General features: G+C 41.1%; 1 protein-coding gene and 1 long non-coding RNA gene across 2 annotated transcripts in view; one reads left to right on the forward strand and one right to left on the reverse strand.

Annotated features, from left to right (window-relative positions):
* LETM1 (leucine zipper and EF-hand containing transmembrane protein 1) overlaps positions 1 to 9,294 on the reverse strand; it is a 28,762-nt gene extending 19,468 nt beyond the window's left edge. Inside the window, exons 1-3 of the mRNA XM_041470923.1 lie at positions 9,067 to 9,294; positions 5,070 to 5,127; positions 1,415 to 1,871 (exon numbers count right to left, since the gene is read on the reverse strand). Of these exons, the coding sequence (XP_041326857.1) occupies positions 1,415 to 1,871; positions 5,070 to 5,127; positions 9,067 to 9,145 (594 nt within the window). The 5' untranslated portion in view covers positions 9,146 to 9,294. The remainder of the gene's footprint in view (positions 1 to 1,414; positions 1,872 to 5,069; positions 5,128 to 9,066) is intronic.
* An 804-nt stretch (positions 9,295 to 10,098) lies between these two features.
* Positions 10,099 to 23,364, forward strand: LOC121355522. Its single transcript, XR_005955427.1, has 3 exons — positions 10,099 to 10,231; positions 20,541 to 20,622; positions 22,017 to 23,364. It is a non-coding gene; the product is annotated as an uncharacterized LOC121355522 (long non-coding RNA).
* Positions 23,365 to 27,682: the final 4,318 nt, after the last annotated feature.

Genomic DNA, 27,682 nt, shown 5'->3' on the forward strand with positions numbered 1-27,682 from the left:
CTTGTAGCAGCCAAGGAACACGGCAGAACTAAAGGAGCCTGAAGATGCTGAGACCATGGAGCAGAGGAGTCTGACAGGAAACCACACCCACCCAGAGACAGAAACTGCTACACGTGCCTGTAACAATTTTTGCTACTTGTCTAACCTTGTAAATTTAGGAAGAATTTTCATACTGCATTTAAGACGTGATAGGTGATGAGTCCTAATTACACACCAAATTGTTCAAATGTGACCAACTTTTATCAGGAAATCATAAAAAAAATGAGCAGATACTTGTATTTTTGATCATTTGCTGGAAGTTTTGAGGGCAGAGATGTGAAGTCAGCACTTTGTGTGTGCAGGTGTCCAAACTGCAGAGAGCCACACTGCCCACAGGCAGCACTGTGCACTCCTGCCCCAGAGCACACACACCTTCTGCTCTCCAGCTTTTCTTCTAGAACATCTTTCCAGCAACAACTGAAATGCTTTTTTTTTAAATAAAGGCAGGAAGACAGACTTGAATTTTTAATCTCTATAAACTGCTTAAACAGCTTGTCCTTAAAAACAGTAAAATGAGAACTGTCAAATCAGCATGTTTGATATTTTGCCAGTGAACTGACATTGAATATCAATGTATTCTTTACAAAAAAAAAAAAATTAACGATACCAGCTTAATATTTTGCAGTCTTTTCATACATGAACTCACATCCAATGTTTTTAAATGCCCATATAACTTTCCATTCTATTTAAATACGCCTATTTAATCCAAAACCTGAAATTACTATTGAAATACATATATATTATCCAAATTTGAAAGCACTCACATTTTTCACTCCAGATTCCATTTCCCTTTTCTTTAAAATTATAAATTGCATTTTTAGTTTCATAAATGTAAGCAGCATTCCATAAATAAAGAGAATATATCTGGGCTAAAATGATTTCATATATATTTATAACTGAGATAATACATCATCAATCATGCATTTCAGCCTGCAGCTTTTATGCCATTCAAAAGAACCCCATTAAGCAACAAACAGGAACTGAACTGGCACAGATACAACCTTTACTAGCAGTGTTTACTAGCAGTGTTTCCCACTGTTTTTCCAGTTGGAGTGAAAAAGCAGAGAAAATTACTGTTCATTGTACATGGCTGGGAACTTGAGAACAAACCCCAATTGCTGCCCATATGACAAAACAGAAGAATCCTCGGCTCTTCCAACAAGAAAATAACAAATTTATCTTCAATAACGGGGAACATAGGAAAAAAGTTTTGGGGTGATACCCAACAATTTTTGTGTCCACATAGTGAAGAGGAGTGAAACACACTGAGGAATTTTAATTCTAGGAACAGAAGACAACAAAAAGAAGTAACTCAGTTCTAACAAACAGAGCAATCCCCGAGGACACCCAGAGGAATCTGGTCTTTGCTCAGTACCTGTCTCCGCTCCCGACGAGACAAAGTGGTCCCGTGCAGGATTCTCCAGAGCATCCTCGCGGCTATTTTTGTGTCAATCCACAGCAAACGAAACCCGTGGTAATAGTGCTTCAGTTCATCCACAATCCTCTGCCCGATAGATTTCTTTACAACTTCCACTTCTGTTGGACTATATACAGGACCTCCTTCTTCCAGCTTCTTGTTTTTGTCCTTTAAGGACTTGAGTGACTTTTCGACTATGGAGTCATCTTGAAGGGGACGTGAAGAATGCCACCACCTAACTGGAAGATACTGGGGACCTAAAACACCCACGCTTGCTAGTGGCGTCCATGAGCCAGAAGAGCTCGTGAGAGTGAAGTGTATTTGCTCAGATCCTTTAGTCCAACAACAATAGTGAGCTTTTTTGGAGTAGGCGTAAACAGGAGGGACACTAGTGCAATATTTAAAGTGTACAGTCCTTCAAAAGAAAAAAGCATTCAAGGATTAGCAACAGATCATCAGCTATTTCTAGATATATATTTGCACAGATATATATATATATTTATGTATTTATAAAACACAAAATTTGAGAAATATCTACTGCATGTTTAAGGGAAAAAATAATTTTTGATTATTAAAACCAATATCTATACATTAAAAGAACATTTGGCTTTACTTCTTGACACAAAAAAAAAAAAAATTAACCTGCAGGGAATTTTCCATTATACGACTTTGAAAAGGTAGTTTATTTTACTCCAATTAAATAAAGAGCAGCCCCCACATGTGCTTTCCATTTAGAAAGCTAGACTTGAAAAGTAATATATAAATTTATAAGTAACGTGAAGTCCTGTCTATTACTTCTCCTGTTTGTGCAAAACACTCAAGACAAAAAAAAAAATCTAAGTTGTATACTTGGGATAGGTGCTGAGTCACAGAATTAGTACCAGAGGAATCCGATTACATTAGAGTTCCTCTCTTACTATCTCCATGCATCCAGTCTTCCTTACTCAGCAGAACCTTTTGCAAAAACTTCTATCACGGTACTGAGCTGGGACAGAGAGAACCAACACTCTTCCACCTAGTTCAGAATTTGTTCTTTTCTTTAATTAAATGTAAACTGAAGTTAGCAGTGGAGCACTGCTCAAACACCACTGACACACCTTATACACACAGAAGAATCACTCATTATATGCAAGTAGGACTGTACATACTTTTAATAAAAGGTGGGACAAAAATGAAACAGCAGATAAAATATTTCATATAAATGAGTTCCATTAGCGTCCCTCAAACTGAAATACCAGCAGCAAGACATCTACAGAGAGAACTGACTGAGGTGTTTTCGTCATGGAGCTAGCTAGCTACCAAAACAAAATCAGAATGTGTTTTTGTCTTCAGTCAACGAACAGAAAATAGGTGCAAGTGGCTTTATAGGTCTTAGTAACATTTTAAGAAAAAAAATGTTTATCATATACTTAAAAGTGCTAGCCTTACTCACTCAATTTTCAGAGAGAAACACTTTTTAAATTTAATTATTACATGCTCAAGACAGTTTTAATTTACTTTAATGGTTCTGTCTACCCAATGTTGTTCAAATAGATCCTTGCACAAAAAAAATACAAAATTATTACTTTTTAAAGACACACTATTTTCTAGTTTAAACTGAAGTTTTAGCATGTGACCATTCAGTGGTCAGACAACTGCTGGAACATATACATTTACACAAAACAGTCTCTTGGCTAGACAGAAAATTACACACTTGTACAGATATTAACTGATTAGAATTACAGTTTAATTACTTTAGGAAAATAAACTACATATTCAAAACCACATTAAAACACCTGCATAAATCAATCCACCCTGACTATAAGGCATTTCCCAAAAGCAGAGCTCCAGGCCTACAAGCCAAGTTCCACCTACATACATTGACACTCCTCTGCATGCAGAGAGGAAGAAGGCTCTGAGAGCAGAACTGGTTCTGAGTCTGCAGGGAAATGTGCCTCTCTGAACACACTTTCACAAGAAGGATGTCAGACACACAATTCCTATCCCACCTGTCCTCAGTACTTATCACTAGAGTCCTCTGCATTCGTATCTGGGTCACGTGGGGTGTGGGCATTAGTTTGTTATATTTTAAGCAACAACAGTATATTAATAGCAGCTTTGGTTAGGAAAAAAAAAAACCAAACAAAAACAAAACAAAAACAAAACAAACAAAAAAAAAACAAACAAAAAAAACACACACACAAAAAAAAAAAAAACCAAACACCAAAAAAAAAAAAAAAAAAAAAACCACAACAAAAAACCACAAACCAAAACAAACAAAAAACCCCACCCAAACCTCCTCGATAGAAAAAGATTTTCTGTCCCAATATTCTGCTGCTCATTTCACCACAGAATCATAGAATGGTTTGGGTTGGAAGGGACCAAAAGACCACACCTTCCACTAGACCAGGCTGCTCAGAGTCCCATCCAGCCTGGCCTTGAACACTTCCAGAACACCCACAAATTCTCTGGGCAACCTGTTTCAGTGCCTCACCAGCACAGAGCAAAGAATTTCTTCCTTATATGTAACATAAACCTACTTTCTCTCATTTTAAAGCTATTCCCCCTCGCCTTGTCACTCCATTCCATTGACAACATTGTCATTCCATTCCATTGACAAAAGTCCTCTCCAGCTCCCTTGTAACCTTCAGGTACTGGAAGGGGCTGTAAGGCTTCTCTGGAACCTTCTCTTCTCCACGCTGAAGAACCCAAACTTTCTCCATCTGTCTTCATAGGAGAGGTGCTCTAGCCTAACAGGTTTAAAACCATAATTTTCCAGATTCCCAAGAGAGGTCTTATACTCTAACATACTAAAAATAGATATTTGAAAAGGTTTTATGTATTAAAAAAAAAAAAAAATCATCATTAATTCTACAGCAAGTGATATGGAACTAACATGTCTAAAAAAAAATTGGTTTGTTTTGTATTAGAGGGTTGTGTCTAGAGACACATCCTTAGGTTAAAATGAAAATTCAAGAAATCAGAATAGTCCCTGTATCCTGAGCAGTTAGTTTATAAATGAAGTACAGAACCCATATTTTAACATTCCAAAGAAAGGCATTAGGAAATTCTTATCTACAAGTATGCCTTGTGAGCCAAGTCAGGAACAGAGAATGGATTCTGCCAACATTCAACTCCTTCAGTTCCATAAGGGCACACAACAGTTGGATTTGTTTTCAGAAGAGGACACCATCACCCAAGGCTGCAACATACAATAAACTCCTTTCTTTGGTTTAACAGAGATCCCACTCAGATGCTCTACACTCTTATTTGTCAACTGTGATTTTCAACTGGCTGCAACCGAATGCTTACTCTATGCAACTCCATGGAGAAAGTATGAGAGAAGCTCATCAGATCCCATTATGACACCTGGAATCACCCAACAGACATTAATATTCTTCTGCTTTCACATCAGAAGTGAAACAAAAAGGAAGGAAGTGGGGATAAAGGGGAAGATTTCACTTTCTTTCTCCCACACACAACCAACCAGGTAAAGCAAGTAATACTCAGACTTCCTTTAATCTGTCACTGACACAAGCTGGAGCTAACATTTCAGCACTTTGTCTAGATTTAAACCTACATTCTGTGACAGTATACTAAGTGATAGTTCAGAAAAACATTCATATTTACTCACATTTTGTTTGCCATCCTCAGGGATGTGCAGCTAAGACATGCCCGATCTCCCAAGTTACCTAGAAAAATACCAATAATTAGCACCAATTCTGAAATTCAGGAAGACATTTATCCATGTAGTGAACTGCACACAAATACATGAGTGAAAAGATTGATCTTTACATAGAAATTACTACTTTTGAAAGCACAAAAAAGATTTGTTTAGCATGTAGAGCTGAACTCTCAGGATGTGTGAGGTTGGTTTCCTCTTGCTCAACCGTCTGAAGACAGGTTTCCAAGTCCCCCAGGCAAGAAATTACATTGCAGAGGAAATTCACTGAAAGCAAATGTAATTTTTTAACAGCTCTATGACAACATAGTATCAGATGATCCAAATGGAGCCCCTGCCAAGTGTTTAGGACTAAAATGGCTTTTTGTTTTGTTTTAAGCAAAACAAATAAAACACAAGCAAGAACCTAAAGAGACTTCACTAGAGAGGTGGAACCACAACACCATTTCAATTCATTGCTGCCCATTTTGATTAGCACCTGGTAAAAATAACTCTACCCCATGATCTCTCTGCAAAGGATACAAATTGTCCTGAAGAGAGGGGTCAGAGCCTGACCCAAAGCATGTGAAGTTAACTTTCCAGAAAACACTGTATCCCTCAACATTCATTTTATTTGACAGACTACCTCAGAATCAGTCCTAATAAGGTCCAAAAGAAGGGCTATGAGCACCCTCTATCCAGGTACACAAACAGCATCCATTCTGGAAATAAACTGGGAAGATCATCAAATCATAAATCATCCAAGTCACGTGCTTCAGTAAAGGGCCATGTCTGAAAGTCTTCCAACCACAGAAGAAGCATCAACAACATAAAATGCTACCAATCTACAATCACTGAAAGTCATCCCTGATCCCACTAGAAAGAAATTCAGCTTCCTAAAGCAACTTAAAAAAAATAAATCTTGTATTAGCACCTTGCTACAGTAACTCAATAGGTAGCTACTGGCAAGAGCAAAAAGACTCCCGGAGAGATCATTAAAAAAATCACACAAGAAAGACTTCAAACATGTTGACTCTCTTTGGCCAATCTTTTCAGAATTCACTGTAACCAAAATAAAATTGAAAGGCTGGAGAGAGTAGGCATACTGTGGTTTGCTTCTCCCATGTGTAACCTACCATTTCTGGTCAATCCTAAGAGACACCAGGATACAAAGGTCATTTGAGAGGTCCATGGTACCCTTTCCTACCACCAAAACCAAGATATGGCCTATGACAGAATCTAAAGTAGACAACTGTATCTGAGAAAACAAAGCTCCCAATGCTGATGGCCAAAAGCCCTCCCCAACAAAATACCCTGATTATTAGGGAAAAGAGATGCTGCCAAAATCAGATGGGACAATCGGAAGGTATAGAAGGTAAGTGAACTTATCTGAGGAAAATCTTGATAATCAAGGCATGTCCCATGCTAAGTGGGCTCTGAAGAAATTACAACAAAAGCTGTGGCATTATTAAATCAAAGGATTTACCCACGCCAAGTTGTATCAAACTCTAACACTCACTGTCATGGCACGCAGGGCCAGGGAAAAACTGTCTATTTCTGGCTCAAAAAGCAAGCCCTGAGAATCTGTGAAGGCATTGTGATACTTGCCATCATTTACAGAAAGAACAGTAGCTAAATTACTTAACCCAAGAGACCAGCCCAGAAGGAATCCCCGACCTCAAGGAGCAGCTGAGCAAAGCAGAGAAGTACTCAGTGTCTGGAGGGATAAGTCACAGCACAGTAATCTGTCTCACCCAAGTGCCAGGAGGCCCACAAAGCCTGATGCGCCTAAAGCAAGGGTCCTACCAGGAGAGGACATTGCCTGCTATGGACAGTGCCCCTAGAACTAGGAGGGATGATCTGGAACTCAAAACTGGCTTGGAGATTCTCACTTCCACTTTACTTACCTTCTTTCCAACTAGGCTCATTAAATGTTAAGGAAGGGGTCAAAGAACAAAATTCCAAGGTTACCATAAGAAAACATGCTAAGCTTCTTGTTGTACAGCACGAACAGGCTAACAGAAAATGTTAATTCCAACTCTGCCAGTTCTGAAAAGAGCTCTTTAGGTTTTGCAGTTTCTGTTATAACCATGTACCTAGGAGTAAACCAGCCCGGAAATAAAAGACGTACTTCCTTCAAAAAGGGGCGAAGTCCATAATCGTTGCTTCTGGGATAATACAGACATCCAAAAGCATCTGAATGAGGTGAATGTTGCTTAACCATACTCAACACTGCTCATTTAAGAATTGGCTTAGTAAGAAAGAAGGGCAGTAATGCCAGAAAAGCTGTATGTTAACATGTTCCTCATGGAAAAGTAGTCACGGGAAACCTCATACTTTAGTTTAATGAAGCATCAAACCCAAAGTTTTTAATGTAGAATAGCCATACTGTTACTATGTTTAGAAATTTCAAAAATAAAATGCTATCATGAAATAAGTCCCTAGAGAAGTGTAAGCCTGCAGTACTTAACAGTCTGATCGCCACAGGAATAACATTTAGGATTCTTAGAAGCACTTAGCTTTAACTTAATCTTAGACTACTTACATGTAAAGCAAAGAAGATGAGCTGAGTAAAGCAAAACAATACAGAAAAAAAATACAGCATAGAATAATGTGTTAATAATAGATTAACAATAGATTAACACCCCAAATAAAAGTATTGTATCATAACCACAATGCACCACAGCACACCAATTACCTGATTCTATCACAGCATTTCAGCTTAGATTGTCTAAGATTTATAACAACCAAAATTGCAGCAATCATTAGCAGTACTTTTTATGCTATGTCACAAGAACAATCAAAGCTCCCACCTAATTTGAAGGTACATGGATGCGCCTTCTCCCCATTTTAAATAAACTATGTAGTTAGGATACCCCAGGTTTTTGTTCAGGACACTGTCCAGGCTTAACCTAAATAAAAGACTCTACAACAGGAGCTCACAAAACCCATCAGTCAGAGGAAGATACCACACTTGAGTGACTATTGGTAACCAAGAGGACAGCTGTTCTTTGCAATGAACAAGCATCCCTACAGCTCATCAGGTCTGCCTGGATGTGAGCGTGCAGCTGCCCTGCTCTCAGTGACAGCACTCCCATGACAAGTTGGGCTCTGTGTCAGAGACAGGCAATTCCTCACTCATCCCATTCCAGCTCAGGGCCCTGTGTCAGAGACAGGCAATTCCTCGCTCACCCCATTCCAGCTCAGGGCCCTGTGTCAGAGACAGACAATTTCTCGCTCACCCCATTCCAGCTCAGGGCTCTGTGTCAGAGACAGGCAATTCCTCGCTCACCCCCTGCCATTCCAGCTCAGGATGAAAAGAGCAGCCACAGGCCTCGCAGTTATCCTCACAAGTTGTCAGTTGTTTCATGCCATAAAGCTTCACCAACCAGAGATATTTAAACTGCCAAATTATCTCCATTATTAATCAGTATCACACGATGCACTTCCTTTTTGTTTTCCTAAGCGTTCAAAGCCACTTGGAAAAAGGCAAATTCATGTTTCGTCCCTAACACAGACTAAGAAAACATCCCTTGTGCTTTCATAAAGAGAAGAAGTACATGACTAGTGACAACCCCACTTCACACCCAAGCCCCGCCGAGAGCAAGGCAGGCAGGACCGAGACGTAGTAACGCGTTCCTAGACTTTAACAAAAAAACACGTGTTTCTCCATTCCCCAACCAGCCGGCATTTAGGAGACACGCGTGTCCCACTGCCCTTAGGGTAAATCATCCCCTCCAACCACGCTGCCGCGGAAGCACATGCGAAGAGGCCGCAGCAGCCGCCGAGCGTGGGCCGTGCCGGGAGCAGCGCCAGCCCCGGCGGACAGAGCGGCGGGGACTCGGCCGCGGCCCTTTCCTCCCGCAGCGGCCTCTCCGCCCACGCCCGGAGCCCCCAGATGCCTCCGGCCGCTCTCCCTCCCCGTCACCCTCCCGGCCAGGCCCGGCGGGCGGCCCGCGGGGAGCCTCACCGGGCCGTGGCGGGCGGCGCAGCGCTCGGGGCAGGCGGCAGGCGCGCCGCCCGCAGCTCTGCAGCAGCATGGACGCCATAGCGGCGCTCGGCGGGAGGGCGGGCGGCTCCGGCCCCGCTCCTGTCCCACCGCCCGGGCCGCGGCGATCCCCACACGCCCAGCAGCGCCCGGGAGCCGCGTTTCCCCGGCACCGCCCCGCGGCGCCGGGCACGTCGGGAGCCGTAGTCCGGAGCGCACGGTGAGGGCGGCGGGGATGGCGTCACCGAGGGGCGGGCGCGGCTGTGGTTCTTCCCCACAGCCGCCTGAGGGGACCGGCAAGAGCTGCGATGGGTATCGGGGGCTGTCCTAATGCCGGGGTTTCTTTCCCCGTGGCTCGCTCGCAGCCCACGGTCCCCGTCACGCCGGGAAAGCCACAGGCCGTGCCCGCTGCGAAGGGCGGGCGCCGGTGCCTCACGGAGCGGCCCGGAGCGCCGTGGCCACACATAACCCCGGCGCAAAGTACAGCGCTCCAGCAGCGCACGGTGCTTTCCTCTTTGGCTGAGGTTGGATCGGGTGATGCCCAGAGGTCTCTTCCAGCCCTGACGGCCCCGTGATCCTGCGGTGGGTGCGGCCGTGTTCCCGCACGCCAGGGTTGGCGGCAGGCGTTCTGCTGCACACACGTGTGTTGCTTGTGGATCTCGGGGTGTGACAGAAAAAACGGCTTTCTGGGGGAGCTGTGGTGGTTTTGATAGGAAATGGCACATAAATCGGTCATTTGTCAAATGTTCCACACTAGTTCTGGTTAATAGTTGGACTACAAGCAGTATGATATTCTCCACGTGCTAGTCGAGTCCTGGCCAGCAGTAGGATTTCATACCAAATATTTCAGTACTCAGTTAATGCAGTATTATGTACTTAATTTATTTTTTACTGTATTGGCATTTGCAGTGAATAACAGGAATCAAACTGCAAAAATTATAATTTAATCCGAGAACAGTGACATTTTACAAACTGTGTACGTGAGGTTTGGGTGTTAATGCCTTCCTTGTTCCAGAAAAAATGGAAAAACTGCTGGGACTCTCTGTGGACAAGATGGCTGCCAGCCCTGCCAACAAGATGGCTGCCCCAAGGACAGGGCTCCAGGGGGACAAGGGAGCTGTGGGATCAGACCTCTCCTACCTCACAGGTAACTCACAACACCAGGCACTTGGTCACCTCCACACCTGCCTCAACCCCAAGGAAAATACATGTTACCTAACCTTATACATAAGGGGTAGCAGAAGCGTTCAGGTTTGACCCAAAACGTGACTGAAAACAGTGTCTCGTAGCAATAAAAAGCAAGTGAGTTTGCAGTTAATGTGTTCATGCTTAGGACTAGGCAAATGCAGGAAATTAGTTGGTAATTTTATGGAGCTCTTTTATGTATTTAAAGATGCTCAGGGTTTCTTCAAAGTACAAAAAATGTAGATTAAATTTATACTACTTATATTTTAAATTCAAAAGTATTCGTCAAGATGGACTATGCAATTATCTGAATATTAAAAAAAAGTCACAACACTTTTCTCACTATGGCTATAGAAATGCTACTGTTGTTTATGTTCAGTGATAATTAACAAATTGTTATTACTATTTATATACTTATTAGAGCTGCTTTTAAAATGTTAGACTCCCAAATGCACTGCAAGATTTTTAGCCAGCTGTGTTTGTTTTGCAAGTATTTAAATATGTACTGCATTTAAATGGTTAAAATTGTTTAAAATGTGCAACTTCACAATAGTGCTTTATGTTAATGGCATAAAAAAAACCAACCAAACAACATCTTCCCAATCTACACATCTCTCACTAGACTGCGTTTGTATCTTTCTCTTGTTATTCTTTTATTCTTTCTGGTTGGCTGATAACAAAACCAAATGAAATGGGGCAACTAATGGCAGTTCCTCTAACAAAGCTGCTTAATTATGTAGAAACATTATATGAAGCCTATACAAGAAGAATAATATGCTCTGAAGTCATTAAACTATTGACAAGAGGTTTCAGACAGCAAACAGATGATTACAGAGGTCTCAATACATTTATGCAGACAAGTAACCAGCCTTTCAATAGTTTCATTAAATTCATTAGTATTCAGGGTGGCAGACAATGTAGATGCATGGGCCTTTTCAGAGCTGAATTCGTTATGTTTTTGTACAGTCTTTTGTTCCAGATTTGTTTATACCTGGAAGTTACAGGGTTTGCTACTGTATATGAAAAGGATTGATTATACACTCTGTGAAAATTTCCTAAATAGATACATACAGTTTAAAAATAGTAATTGATTGTGTTAATTTACCAAGCATTGTGAAGTAATGCTTAAGGAAAGACTAAGAATTAAAAATCTTCAAGTATTTGTACAAATTGCTCCCACAGGAAAACGCTGAGTTGACGGTAGGTGGCACATGGGCCTTCCACAGGAGTTAGTTTTTGTTTTAAAGAAAAACATTTTCTACTCCAGCCAGAGCAACAGCCATGATCTCACAGAGAAAACACTTATCCCCAGGATAAAACATGATACCACATAGTTACTAGGTTTTTGGGGTTTTGTTAAAAAAAAAAAATCAACTGCTACACAGCCATTTTAGACCTGGTTCTTAAGGCAACATGTTGTCTGGAAAAGTCGTCAGCCATCTTGCTGAAAAATCAGTTTTCCAGCAGGAACAGGATGAGAGAGACTAAAAGGAAGAAATAAAAAGCCTTCTTTCTAGATGGATGTAATAGGGATTCTGAGAATCATTCAAATAAATGTAATATTTGAACAAAACTAAGATTACTATTTTACATTAAATATAATTTTTCCCCCTGGATATAAAATAGAAGCAAAAGCAAGGTAGGAGTTGTCTAAGCCAATTCAAAACAACCTTCAAATAAAAGGAAATTTTGATGGTTTTTATAGGCTGTGTGAGTACTGAAATATGTATTTTATTGCTGTGTGAGCAGAGCCCAGTGATATCACAAAGGCAGGACTGTTTCACTTGTCTGAAAGAGGTATGATGCATAAGACCTATAAAAGCACAGAACAACCCTAGGGCTCTGCATTGCCTGCATAGACATGACAAAGGAGCAGATGAATCTATAATTCTTACTGAGGAAGTTTAGAAATCTATCTAGAAATTGAGGGGCAAATGTTTATACGACCAAGGAGGAGAACTGTAAGTTTGTCACCCCTTCCCTGAAGACACGGCCCAGGAAGCTCTCCTAGATCCTGTAGATGTTTTTGAGGATGGATAGCAGCTCCCCCCACTCCCAGCTTGAGGTGCCCCGTAGCTTGTGACAGTGCCAAATCTGTGACACTCCTGCTGGAGCCACAGACACGGGCTGTTCCCCAGTACACCCTGAGGACAAGCGGAGCTGGCAGGAAGGGCCGGAGATGGGATTCAGGAGGGGGAGGGGGTGCAGTGCTTGATGCTCTGGGCTGTAAGTGGGAGGAGGTGGGGGGGGTAATTAACATCTGATGAGCTGGGAGGCACCTTTGCCATTTCACTGCTGCAACATCGTGTTTGTGTACACAGTGTGACTCAATAAGCTACGTATCACTACAGGCCCAGAGACAGTCCTTCAGAGCAGAATTATGCTTTTAGGCTGTAGAATCTGTTTCCATGGCAACCCCAGGTTGTCTCCTTGAATAGGTTTAACAATAAGGGATTAACCTCATCTTTATTCACCAATGTTCAGCGTAAATGTGAAGAAAGGGGGGGGGAACATTACTGTGTAGCAAGTTGCATTAAGTTTCTACTCCAGGGAGAAAGCCAACAGATTATTAGTAGTTTTTTAAAGAAAATACTTCCATTCATTATCAGGGATTTTTAGGAGGGATTCATGGGATACTGAAGCCTGTTGCTCTGTCAATGTTACACCCAAAGGTAAAAGTTCAAGTGGTGGCTGGATTACAGATTTGCTGTATGTACGTCCAGGTCACAAGTTCATTCCTGTCAGTAAATGTGCCAAAAACAAGCAGCACTGGCTACACATTAGCACAGAAACAGGCTGCCCTGGGTGCCTCTTCAAACACTGCCCTGAAAAGCCATGTAGAGAGTGCCTGGATGGCAATAACGTGCTGCAAACAGTCTTTCCCCATCCAAGGATAATTAACTACCTGCTCAAATTCAAGTCAAAAAGTGGTATTTTAAAAGATTGCTTAGGCTTGGCCCAAATTAGCAACACAAAATGCCATACAAATAACATATTAGGTTGTCATTAGTTAAATTTGCCATGCAGGTTGGCAAGAGCACAGCTGGGGGAGCAGAAACAGGTAATTTTGAAAATCTTTCCAAATTGAGGGAAAAGCATTTGCAGTTCAGAATGAAAACCACCGAGGTTCTCCCTTTTCCCAGCAGATGGAGCTTATGTGAAACGGGACAAGCTGCACAAAGCGAGACTGGGGCAGTGGAGGAGCACATGGGGAGAAAGCCACAAGGTTCTGGCCAAGGCAGGATCAAGCAGAGGGAGGGCAGGGAGTGTTCAGGCTATGTGCCCAACCAAAAAAAAAAAAGGTGAATGTAGCTAAAAAAAGCAAATTGATTTGGTCTTTGAGAAATACAGAGGGAGGGAAAAAAAGGAGTCTCTAGTGTTACAAACACACCTGTTAGCTCCAGCTGATATGAGAAAGACTGAGATTTTACTGCAGAATCATCAGTGCTGTATTTAAGTAACCTGTTGTGCCTCCAAATGAATCAGTTTGATTTTATGAATGACAGGCTTTAAAACTATGCATTTAGAGTTATTCTTGGTCTCCAGGATTTTTTAGGCTGTAGGGTTTGCAAGTTCCTGTCTGTAATCAGAAATGCAGAAAGCCAACAATCTTATGTCATTATCTGCCTCTCAGAGTTAGGTCTTTAAGAAAACACCAAATGTTGTGTTACTGTCAATAAAAGCCCTAAATCTGCCACCACTGCTTTTATGCACCTATCAAGAAGCAAGACAAGAAATGCAAGTGACTGGGGAGGCTCTCCTCCACCCCATCCCAGATTTTGTAGACCTGTTCCCGCACTTCTTGTATATCACAAAATTCTTGGTGAAGTCAAGCAGTGTTACAGGAGTACTGGAAAGACAGGAGGTCCCTGAAAAGCAGATACCTTTCAGTTTGTGTCCATTAAAGAAACATTTTAGAAGAATTTTTACCTTTGTATTCTAAAAAGGAGAAAAATGTGCTACTTCCAAGGGCCATTTTAATGGCAGCAATGTAACTTTCCTTAGCAATTTTGTGAGGCTGAGGCTCCTTACGGTAAGTACTGGTTTGGAGAGGAGCAGGTTACAGCCAGCATATGCACAGCTGTATATGACTTGGTGCCGGCAAAATGCAACATTGTCCCATCATCCCCAGGCATATTCGTGCTTTCTCTGCCTCAGAGGAGGTGAGCAGAGCTAAGCATTTCTGTTAAAAGAGCAAATGAAAAATACTGAAGATGGATATGTTCATTTGCCTGATGCTTAAAATTCCCGTGTAGAATTTAGCCCCCTCGGGCCTCTGCTGTCGTTACCTCTTTCTTGCTGGTTTTGCTGATGATCTTATCAGTCCTGGCTCATATTTTCCCTTACAGTCAGCCTGAATAACCCTACCGGAATGTGTCTTTCCCACCTTTGAATTCACTCTCTCTTATTTACCTTTCAGCTTTAAACCTTCTACCTTTCATAATCCAGACCAAGCCTGTAACACAGATCTCACACTTTTTCATCCTGTTCTCCTTGACCTGACTGACACTCCTATCTTCCGAGCTGCCGTACAATGACCTCCCCATTCCAGCATGCAAGCCCACAGCCCCTCCTTCATTCAAGTCAAAGAGCTGCTTTTCTCAAGAGGCCTCCCCACAGAGATAATGAAAAGCAGATTAAGAGATTTAAAAAAGGAGTTGGTTCCTTTGGATTGGTCAGTGCACTTTCCCTTTCTACAACCATCCTCTATACTGTAAATTTTCCAAATCAGTGTTTGTCTGGATCTCAGTGCCTTGACCTCAGCAGGACCTAAGTTGTTGGGCCCCAATTCCACACATGCAAATGCATGCCATGTCCCTTTGCTATCAGAGACATTCACACAGAGTGGTAAAGGATCAGTGCAGTTGTGTACTTGTAACATCAAATCCTGTTTCTTGCCAGATAGCATCATAAAAGTCCTAGAGATAAAAATTAACATTTTAATCTTTGTTTTTGTGAGACAGAATGCATGGTAATCTCCAAGTCAAGTGAAGTGGCAGCTCTGTTGACAACACTTATTTGTAGCTGTATGATAATCTTGAGGGGAAATACCTGTTAAAATGTGATGTGAAGCTATAGAAAAACAACAAAGAGCCATCAGCACAAGTACATCCCAGTGGTGCTTTGCCAGTATCCTGCCTTTTTCTTGTGTGGCTGAATTTCAGGCACCAGAAACAGAAGACGCTTTGTCTGGGCTTTCCCATGTAATCAGCAACCTCTCTCCTGCCTGTCTTAGGCCTCTATTCACTTTATTATTATTATAGTATACCCTAGAGACAGTCTTGGGAGGCATTCACCCCCAAACATCCTGTTACCTTCAAGCAATTAGGTATTTTCTCCGTAACACATTATATGCTTTAATCCTGTTGCATGTGTGTACAAAGCGTGTCTAGCAAGTCGTGTATGTGAGAAAATACCAAGCTGACGTAAAAGACTTTGCCATTGGATTTGATCAGTATCCAGGGGAAGTAAAGTCCCCCAAAGCAGGAGCTCTCCTCTCAAAGCAATTACAAGAGGGAATTTTGTGTACAAACTGAAGGTTTAGCTGGGGTCTGCAAATATCTAGAAATTCATCAGCTGGATAGAGCAAGAGGAGCTCCTTGGGACTAATCTGTGCAGCAGGTAAAAGTGAGCCATGCAGCCTGCTCATCAGTCAGGGTGGCAAGCCTCACACTCATTCCTATATGACACATATCAATCATTTTCTTTTCTAATCACTAATCCAACAGCTGAAAAAGGAAATATGCCCAACAGATATCAACAAAAATCTGGCTTAGCCAGCAGAGCTTCTCTGTTGTGCCAAGGGAACAACCTTCTCCCCTCTGCGAGGCCTCTCCTCCCAAGGAACAGACATCTAACTCTCCCTGAGCCTCTTTCAGCGTGCCAGCTGGGAATCAGGGCCCTGGGCACAATCCCAGCACCTGTGCCTAGTTTTCTTACAGAGCACAGCCAGCTGCTCTGCTAGGTCTGCAAATGTCCTGTATACCCAATTTCTTTTCTGTGGATTGCTTTGGATAAGCAATACGAATGTGTTGCTTATATTTGGATTTTGCAAATTCATTGCTTTACATTTACTTAACCTGATTTGTTTAAGGATCATATCAGGCCACTGATAAATGAAGTCATGCCATGTTTTTAATAATTAAACCAGGGTTATTGAACCAGTAGTACCCAGAACCCCCTGTAGTATTTTTAAGGGAATTTGAAGGTAAGCAGGATGTTACCACAGGCCACTTCGGAAACTATGACATGGAGTTTGTGAGGAAGAAGTGTTTTTGATGGCTGGTGTTTGTCAGCAAGCTTTTCTGGCATTGCACATGGTAGCAGAGACTATATTTGACCCTGAGGGTTCACAGGCATTAGATAATTGTTTTGCTCTTACTTAGTTCATGGCATGTTAGACAAGTCATTTCTGTCTGTGACACCAAACTATCAACTGCAAACTTCCTGTGTGGAAATAATTATGCATGTTTTCCAAATTCACATTATGTTCTTCTGTATCCAACAGTTCTTATGCAGAAAGGCAAGGTTAGAGTTAAGACCACTTTCACTGCTAATAGCTTAACTCTGAAAAGCCTTCATATTACTCAAAAATCCTAGTATCAGTGGAGCCAGAGTGGGGTAGAATTCTGTACTGCAACAGGAAGGAGACATATAGAGGTCTGGAAAATAATGAAGGTGGGAAGAAAGTGAATAAAAATGGTTATTATTGCTGCTCATAATGCCATATTAATTAAACCAGTTTATCTGGCAGCAGGGTTTAAAAAAGAACAGAAGGCAATATATTTTCATATAAACTCATTGCCACAGGATGGTCTCAAAATATAAATAAATAGGCTCAACAAGAAAATAGATACACTCAGGGGAGCTAGGCTTAATGAAGTCCCTGACACATGCTTGTCTAGCTGCAGTGTCCTCTTTGGAAATTAGTAAATCCCTAAACTACTGATTCTCAGAAGCATGAATGACACAAATGGGTAGGAGCTACTTTTCCTATAATCTGTTTCCAATTCTAAGCATCCATTACTACTTCCTTTCTTGGTTTCCCTTGAGGAAAGGACATGCCTAAGCCTGCTTTGAACGTTAAAAGCTTCCTCTGCAGAAATCGAGGTGAGAGTAAGAGACCATAAATGATTACCCATGGGCAGTTAATAAAAGCTGTGAGATACAAGTCCTAACCTGGATCCACGGAGGTGTTTGATGTGGACCAAAGGGTCACTGTCAGGGGGTCTCAAGCACTTGACTGAGTCGTGAATGGCTCACCCCATGCTGGGGGCCTATGGCAGTGTAGTCCTAACAAGGACTGCACTGTTTCTGCCACCCTTAAACTCCACGTGTTCCTCTCACCAACAGAACAAACAGGTTAATAAAGGTGGGGATTTTTGTGTAGAAATATAATGAAAGCCAGGTCAGAAAGGGAAGAGATCTCAGTCCGCTTGGTAACTTACACAGAATGAAATTCTACCAAGGAAAGGAACTTCTAGCTTCTCTTGCTTTCTTACCACAGGGTTTCCCCTTTGCACTTTACCAAGTCCTACTTCTGCCATAATCCACCTGGCAACAAGTTACAGTCGATCTCCCTCTAGTGGGTAATTAATTACCCATAAAAGCCACAGCAAGACTGAGATGTGTTAAAAATCTGCCCTGCACTTGCCTTCCTTCATCTCCTTTCTTCAGCTGGCTTTCTTCTTCTTTCATCTGTGATCTTTCTCACACGTGCATTACGTGTTTTCTTCATACCCTCCCTGAACTTTGTATCTGCTCCTTCTTCATTCTTGTGCTCTGTGAGGAGTTGGGCTTTTGAGGGGTTTCTGTTTGACTTTGATGTAAATGGAAATGAAAGTAAAGAACTGCCAAAGAATGAATTTAAAATGAAATATTCTAGAGATTAGTGGTGTTTGCACAGAGGCATGTATGCAACCCCCAATATGCCAAAGGCTTAGAAATCTGGGAAAAACCATAAGACCTACCTTAAGTTTGGAATTTTTTTTTTTTTTAATCAGGAGAAAGTCAAAAGAAATTTACATTTGGGTTTTCTTATCCTTAAAGTTGATTTATTTGGGTTGAAAATCTTCTGCATTCTGCTTAGTAGTTTGTTCCCCTTGAATTTGTTGTTCCATTACCACAACTATTAACAGCAAAATACATAAGCCAGCTGTGTTCAATCTGAAGTTAGCTCTCTAACAGCAACAGTTAACTACCAAAGAGTATTCCCAGAGCAGGGCTGACGTTAATTGAGAAGGATAGTGCTCTGAAATATGTGGAGACAAGATGCTATACAAATTGATTTAACCAGACCATGCCTTTTGTGTATGGAACTCTGTTTCTCTCCTTGCAGAGCATATAGCCTGGATACTATGGCTGTTACTGCATTTAGATTAATGGAAATATATTAGGGATGATTCTCAAAGGTATCTCCTTTCTCTGACTACTTTGGGGTTTCTTGTGTGTGTGTGGTAAAGCATATTTCAAACAAAAAAGATGAACAAGTCAATGTTGTCCAAATGAAAAATGACAGATCTGGTTGAAAGAAATTTTTAGGACAGGCTTTGATAATATATTCCTCCAGTGATAGAAGGCATCATATTAATCATTATATGTTACCTTTCTGTTTAAAACTTTGAATTATCTAGATAAACCAACATGAAAGACAATGTGCTCAATCCAAGTATTTTCCAGGTTACTGGAAAATTGACCTTTTCTCAATTCACTGTGGTAAACGGTGTTCCACAAAAATCACTAATTAGAACCCCAAGAGCCTTTATTATGGCAAACTTAGGTATCACAAAGCGAATGAATAAAATGAAGATAAACTGGAATTTTACTGAAGCAAAGTAAGATCACATATTATTTCTTGTGAGCAAATTCTGTGCCTAGAAACACCTATGCAGTCCACATATTTACATTATTTTGTGAAACAGCATCATACAAAAATAATTGTTCTATACAGCATATCAGGATTATCAAGTTATTTTACTAACATGGGTATAAAAAATATTGTAGCTTTTGCTCCCTTCATAACTGAATTGTCAATATAACTAATTTCATTTCACTGTAATAAAGATGAAATGAATTCCAATCCTGCTCCTATATCAGTTACAATATAATTTTATTCAGCTGAGACATTTCATAAACCTGCTGAAGGTAAGAATTGCAGACAGTGCTGAGGCAGGATGTGGAGGCAGGGAAGAGGTACTGCAGAAGAAATTTACAGGTTTTGTCTCCACAGCTTTCCTTGCATTGATGCACAGGACAAAAAGAATTCAGTGACTATCAGCTTTCAAGACCAGCTTGTAGAGCTGACAGTAAGAGAATGTTCTTTTGCATCCAAATTGAGTACATTTGTTCTAGAATTTATTAAGACAGTGTAAACAAAGAAACTAACAGTGCCACATCCTGTTCTTTATTTAGGTTGGATGAAGGCTTCATTTGGCATCATGGAAACTAGAATGACTACACAGGGCTAAACCAAAGGCCTGTGAGTCCCTTTATCCAATCTCTGGTCATAGTCAGAAATGAGTGTTTAAAGAAGGAGTATGAGGAATAGGGTGAGCATAGAGTGTTGCTGCCTGCAGCAGTGACTTGTATTTCATTGCTGCTGATAAACACACACAGAACAGAGTCTGGGGGTCTGAGCACAGAGCTGGGAGCTGTGAATTCGCTGTTTCAGTCCTGCCTCTGTCACCAAGGTTACCTGTGCATCGTTGTGTCCCAGCTCGTGTGCTGGTGGAAAACCTGCCTTCAAGCCTCTGCACTGCAGAGGCACATACAAGCCATGCTCACCTAGCCACACTCACATTCAGGCTGGTTTTGATCAAGTCTGGTATTATGGAAAGATTTGTTCCTCCTTGCTTAACACCTGTGATTGTTTCCTGAAGAGCTGCATAATATCCCAGTGCACTTCTTATTGTGCCCCTTTATCTCTTCCCTATTCCTTCTGGCTCCTCTGTTTTTCACATGGTTATCACTGGCCTTTGTGGTCCTTGTGCTTTGTCCTAGGCTTGTCATCCCTCAACTCCTACAATCAGGAACAGCAGGCTCGGTGCAAGCTAAAAACTGTGCAAATATTTTCCCTGTGTAGCCCAAGTCCAGGTCAATCCATCAGGTAGCACAGAGAAGCCAGCTCTTCCAAATGTCCCTGCTGAAGCTGCCAATAAAAAGGTCATCACCTGTTAGATTACCAGTAAAACCAGAAAGATAACGTTGAAGGCACGTCCTTAACATTTCCTGTTAAAATTTTTGTTTAAAAGCTATGTTTCACATTGCTTCAGGGCTACCTGCAATTCCCAGCATGATGGATGATCCTGAATGGATCCTCAGAAATTGAATCCATCAGCTGCAGGCCCCCTTCTGGTGAGTTCAGTTTCATCATTGCTCCTGGAAGTCTGTCACCTCCTCCACAGCCATCGTTCCCCCCTCCATTGGTCTACCATCCCTTCAGAAACACCAAGTGGAGGAGGACTGCAATCTCCACACTCAGGGCACTACTCAATATCACAATGCAGGCAGGTAAATAAGGAGTTGTCAAAATTCCTTTTCGATTTTTAACCTTACAAGGTAGAACCTTTACCAATGTGATACTATTGGGGGTTTCTACAAGCTTACTCAAGCTGCTGGATTGAAGGCCAGGTTTGAGGAACTTCTCCCCAGATCCTTTCACCTCAGGTTGAGCAGAACCCTGGAGAGCTCCTCCTCTTCATCCTCCCTGTGGCCTCCAGCTGCACTTCTGCACAGGGCAGGGGTGCACAGGAACTGGAGGAAGCCACATGGAAATCAGGGCTGAGTGGTAACCAAATATGTCTAACCCAGGGGGAAGCTGGTGGGAGTGCAGAGCTAGTCAAAGGGAAGGGAGTAGACTGGAACATACAGGCCCTGGAATACTGGCATGTCAGTGGAGGGCTGTGTATAGTCAATAAATAGAGATATGCATGTTTTAGCAATTTCCCCAGGGTAAAGTGAGTGGGAGTGTGTTCAAAGGGTAGCATTTGCTTTATACTGTCCTGTTCAATATATACATTAGGAAGTACATATAGGGTGTATGTTTGATCAAGGAATTTAGACAATAACCTGAATAATTGGCAGCATACACCAAATCCCATCAGTCTGATCCCAATGCCAAGTTTCTTCTCAGTATTACAATTTTGCAAGCAGTTAAAATGGCTACTTAGCTACATTATGTTACTACAAGCAACATCACTTGTCAAGTATTTTTAGTAGGAAAAGTGATGTTAGTTGTTGTGCATTACTACCCAGGTAAAAATCACACCCCTGTGTTAAGCATGCACAACAATATGCCATTAACCTGTTTAACATGATAGCTTGAAAGAGTGATGTGGTTTGCTTTTACATTTCTACTACAAGTCCTCTGTTATTACTCTGCACATTAAATTTTTTTCTGCTATAAAGAGGATTCAATGATTTTGCAAACCAGTCTCATCCCTAGAATGCTATAATTTTACAATTTCAAGGCTTTTCAGCTCAGACCCTTGCATATATGTCATATATCGCATTGCAGATTTCATCCAATAGTTGAAAATGTACTCTCAATGCAGTATCATCTTATCAGTATTCTAGCACCATAAGCCTTCTCACTGCAAGCAGGGGACTGTTCATTACAATGAAACTGAAAATGGAATAACTGAAGGATTGATTTATATGACCTTCACTCAGGAATGTTCTAATTCTGACATAATCTCTCTGACTGAAATCCTAAGCACTGTATAATTTTGATTTATTACCCTTAAAAGAAGGAGCCCGGATCTACAGATAACAGAATACCTGGCATGAAAAAGAATGGTGCAAAAGCCCAGGAAGACTGCAAGAAAATGCAGATTGATCATGTGACTTTACCCCAAACATTGTCTCAGCCAGCAAATCCATGAACGGAGCTGAAAGCAATGGAAAAACATTATGCGGATGTTTTCACAAATCCACTCTGTCACTTGGAAATCTCTCCTGATTATATACATTTTATAGCAAAGATAAGAGCATGTTAGTAAGTTCAAGCATGAAACAGTCTGTTTACTAAAGGCTGCAGGGAATGTTTATTAAACCAGCTAATTTATGGCAAAACAGGGCCAGAACTTGATATACTCCACAAAAAGCTGCTTTACCAGGCAGCTGTTTCCCTCCCACACTGACAGTGTAACCCACTCTGTGCTGTTCTGTCCTCACATCTGCTGCCATGGGAGCCAGGAGAAGGCTTGTAAGGGTGTGAGGGCATGTTGGACCTGACTGCTCACAGGTGAAAGCTAGAGCAGCCCTTCAGTGTGCTGCTTAAAATTAACAGCTGATATATTTAAAGCAAAGCAGCTGGATCTAAATCAAGTAGAATCTTCTTAAATTGAAAGGTGACTCAGGCTGGTTGTCACTTGGATTTTTTTAGTGAGGTAGAGTAGTTAGAAAAAAGAGCAGATAGAAACTATTCACAACAAGCTGGTTGATAAATGTACATTAAAAGCCCACTGAACACTGTCTTAATGCCCTGCAGGAACTGAAATCAACAGGTCAATTAAAAGTAGACTAACAAAAAGAAATCTGCCCTCCACCCGTGCCTTTTTTCTGTTCTTAATGTTTGGTGAAATGAATGCTTGCCTCCTTTCCTCCCACACACTCAGCTCACAGTTCCCACTTAGCCATTTCCCAGTCCTATTTTACACAAATCTTTATCTTATCCTACTTCTCCTGCAAATCCTTCTCCTCTAGAGCACTTATATCCTCTTCTTTCATAAAATTCACCTTTTACAAGTGGTACCTAATCAGTCTTACTTTGTCCTATCCAGGAAAGGAGGGGTTTATTTTAGAAAAAAAAATTATTGTTATTCAGTGAATTTTGTGGCTGGTATGAATGGTTTTATTCTACCAGATGGTAGTCTCCTCTATGCAGGAACATTTGTCTGCTTCACTGTACTGCACGATGCATATTATTCTCACCTATGAATGGGCCTTTTCCTTATTACTACCAAAGATCAAACATTACACAATTCCTCCAGTATGGAGCTACAATCTGAGTGACAGCTACTGCAGCCGCTGTAAAAGCACTACAGCCTCAGAAAGATTATTCCTTCCTTCCTGAATATGTTAGAGTTGCTATACCAGGAACTAAATTTGTGCTTAGGGATAGCAGGAAGTGCCTGATTCTTTTTATGTACTTGCAGAAAGGGAGAGAAAAAAAAGGGAAAAGAAGGAGATAAAAAAGAGAAGAGAAAATAATAAAAAGAAAAAAAAGAGGCTTGGGTAGAATAATATTTAGGACCTTCATTCCCTAAACTATTTTTGGACAATTTTCAAAGTAAGACAATAAAGTATTTATATCAAAAACTCTGTTTTACTAGAACGACATAAATCCTTGTAAGTGGCAGACAAAAGAGAAAAAAACCCATGAATATTATTTCTGTAATCAATTAGCACGTCGACATGTAGGAATACAACACAGAGAATATTTGATTCTTTGGACTAGAAAACTTAACATAAAGCCCAGTTCTGCAAACCAATCCTGGCATACTTGATTTTCAGCATGAGCTGTTTATTGAATTCTCAAATGAATGTATTTATCATTAGGAAAATCAAAATAGCAGAGGAAGTAATACAGTCTTAGATTTCCCAATGGTGAATTAATTAGCGGAGTCAATTCTGCCCTCAGCCTGGTATCTCATCCACCAGACAACACTCACTTCCCACTGTAATAACAGATGATTGTAAAAGCTTAACAGTGTTTTGCCAGTGCTGGTAAAGCTGATAGGGATGGGAGTGAAGGACAGCTTGGTATCTTCTTCAAGCAATGGCAAACTATTCAGTATGAGAGGTTAAGAACTACTTTATTAGGATGATTATCATTACCCTCAACAACAACTATAAAAAGCTCCAAGTCAAATGGTTCTGACTCACTTGTTGAAGGGTAATGCCATCTGTGGAGGAAATTCTGGGTATGGGCTGTCACCAGTGCCTAATCCCCCTGGAACAGGTGCACAGCAGTTTGCCAGTCCCACATCACAGCAGGGCTGGGGGCCAGGGCATCCAGCTCACAAAGTAGATGCCCACTGGAAAGGAGGAGGAAGAAAAGAACAAAGGGCCTGTCTTCATGTTTCTCCCAAGTGGCTTCCACTTGTAAAGTTTTGGTGACTAGAAAAATTTGGAATTTCTCCACTCAGTGTGCATCAGCAGTAATACCCTACTTGTCCTTCCTCACTAGCGAGCTCTCCTGGGCCACTGCAGCAGCTCTAGAGTGAAATACTTTTGCAGACAGTATGTTTGCAATTGTAAATTCAACAGATTCTCTATAAACTGGTGGCTGTTAATATAAAATATTTTAAAACAAAATGCCTAAGTACCAGATCAGTCCAACCTGACTGAGGTCAAAAAACATTTGTCAAGTCCATTCAGGACAGAAATATTCCAAAATTACCTTTTGAATGAATGAACAAGGAATACAGACTCAAAAGCTCAGCTCTGGCAGACGCTGAACTCGCTGTCATTTGATCTGCAGTAGCACTTGGGTGTCTGAGTAGGTCTGCTGAGGCAGAAGGAAACCTTTCCCAAAAAGATTGTTCAGCTAGTCCAAACTGGTAGCTTTTGAGTAAAAGAAAAACATTTTCTTACATTATAAGGAATATAAATAAAATAGCATAGTCCTTTCACTGAATAAGATACACCTATTAAAAATCACATATTGCAGAGTTAGAAAGGACCCTATAATCAGACCTGCACTAGACAGACAAGAAGACTTATTAAAGGGATTTTTTTTCAGTCTGTAATACAACACACCTTTCAATATAATATTTCTGTCCAATTAAAAATATTCTATTAATGGAGAGTCTATCATAGTTTTATTATGATTACAATTTATTGTAAACTTATTGTATTCATTACTAACCTGAGCTGTAAACAATGTAAATACTAGTAATTATTAAACTTGGAAACAATGCAAAAAAAGAAAAAAAAAAAAGACAGGAAAAAATGAAATGAAGCTGATTAAATGTCTGGTTCCCATTGATTGCCAATAGCTGCTAGTGTTAAATTAAGAGGTTATTTTATTGTCCCCTACAGCCAAGCTCAGCCATGCTCCATTCAATAACTAATAATTTATGTCTTTGAGTTAATAATAATTACAATTAAAATATTCCCATTTTCTGGCATGCTGTGTTTATTTTAGGATATTAACACAGCAATCCAAATACAACACGTAAAACTCCCTCAGGGTTTTCTGTCTCACATCCCAGACCTTCTGTTTCTTTATAAGCCTTAACAGCCACAGTTAGCAGAGATATAAATAGTCTGAAGCACAAGAGAATCTCTCTTCCCTGACAGAATCTTTATTTACAAGCTCCACAAACCTGAGCAGGTCAGGCAGTCCCTTGCTGGCAGGTTAATAAGGCCCACCTGCCAAATAAACCCACCAGTGAACTCCACAGGGCCTACATAAATCCAAAGCGCTTGCAACAAGATTTTCTCCCCAGGAATCATACTGAGGTGGGATGCTTATACTTCAAAAGGGGGTCATCTTTCAAACTCCAGAGTGCTTGTCTGCCTGGCATTCACACATGAGTGTGCAAAAGGTTTTTAAAAACCACAGTTCTTACCTGCAGAAGATACCATTATTTAACATTTATATTTCAATATTGCTTACAGGACACCCACATGCTGAGGCCTTCTCTGCTGGTTCCATATGAACATGTAAGGCTTGTAAGCCTCTGCCCTTTGGACTTTTTAAAGGGCAAGTATAATTGGGTCATAAATTAAATCTTTAAAATTATTCAAGACTTAACGTACAATTAATTTGCCTGCAATGCCACAGAAAGAAAATTAACAAATATGATAACTGGTTATTCAAACCAACCTAGAAAGTAATTCTCAGATGCCAAAGTAAGTTTTTTAATGAATATTGAAAATTATCAATGTGGAATTCCGTTCTGAGACCTAAGCTGTTTGAACACAACTCTTGGGCATATGTTTCCCATTGAATCAATGACTCCTTTATGTTCTTCCCTCAATCAGCTAGGCCCAGCAACTCTCCAAGTGTGGGCATATCCACAGGCTTCTGAAGAGGCCCACTCACTATGTTTATATTGCATTGCAAAAAGCATCTCCAAAGCATCCTTCAGATTTCTGTTTGCTGTTCATACAGTCAGCAAAGTGGCAAATTCTGAGCACATGCCTCATCATTTGTTAGGATGGCACCAGGCAGATTAAGGCAGATAATGGATCATAGCTGGGCACCAGAAGCTCTCTGGCTCAAAACACTAAAGCAGAACTCGTGATCCACTCATAAAGGGAGCTGGTTTACTGTGGTGTGTTTGAGGGTCCCAGGACAAGGGAAGAGATGAGAATCTTGACTCCATGTTTCAGAAGGCTGATTTATTATATTATGATCTTATATTATATTAAAATGCTATACTAAAACTATACTAAAAAGAATAGAGAAAAACGATCCATCAGAAAGCTAGAAAAGAACAGAAAGGAATGATAATAAAATCTTGTGACTGCTCACAGCCTCAACACAGGTGGCTGTCATTGGTCATCAAGTAAAAACAATTTCACATACTGGGTAAACAATTCTCCAAATCACATTCCAAAGCAGCAAAACATGGAGAAGCTGAAGCTTCCCAGCTTCTCAGGAGAAAAGATCCTGACAAAAGGATTTTTCATAAAATATGTCTGCGACAGTTTACCTTTGCACACCTGGCTGAGAACTGCAGGAGTGCCTGAGCTGATTCACAGACAGATACATGGCCCAGCCTTGGAGGTGGCAGAGGTAATCAGGAAGGGCAATATGCAGCTGGAGAGGCAGCCTGTGTGTAGTGGGCAGGGATCACAGGTCCCACTCTAATGACCAGTGAACATCTGATGAAGTTCTTTAATTTACTGTGAGGGACATATCCATATCAGGCCTACGGGCTGCCTGCCTGTAAAAATCCTTCAGGACAGGTTACAGGCACATCAGGGAGCGCATAAAAAAAGCTTGCAGCTCTTTGTTCCTGCAGGTCTACAGTGCACTGAACCAGAGTCCCCACAGGCACTGGGCATTACAGCTGTACTAGAGCATACATGATTGGGGCTGCAGACTACTTATTGATAAGTACAGCTATTTGCCAGAGTCATTCCAATACAAGTCAAATGTAGCAGTTTTACAAGTGTAGGTGAAGTAAGGAGCACATGTAGAACGTACATTTAAGATGGTATGTTGTGGCAAAGCACTTGGTTGCACTTTGAAGGCCTTGAATGTGTTCCTTTGAAGGCTTTGAATGTCAGATTACCAGAGAGAATGCTCAGTTTCAGGGTTCTGGTACTGCAGCTCTTGGCAATGTTATCAGTGGTGTACTTTTACTAACAGGCAAAATACCTCTTCTGGGGGTACTTTTGGGGTGAGACAGAAGTTGGGGCTTTGAATCACAGACTCCTTGATTCTGAATGCCAT

The sequence above is a fragment of the Pyrgilauda ruficollis genome, unplaced genomic scaffold (genome assembly GCF_017590135.1).
Source record: "Pyrgilauda ruficollis isolate IOZ18807 unplaced genomic scaffold, ASM1759013v1 scaffold1, whole genome shotgun sequence".
Taxonomy (NCBI): Eukaryota; Metazoa; Chordata; class Aves; order Passeriformes; family Passeridae; genus Pyrgilauda; species Pyrgilauda ruficollis.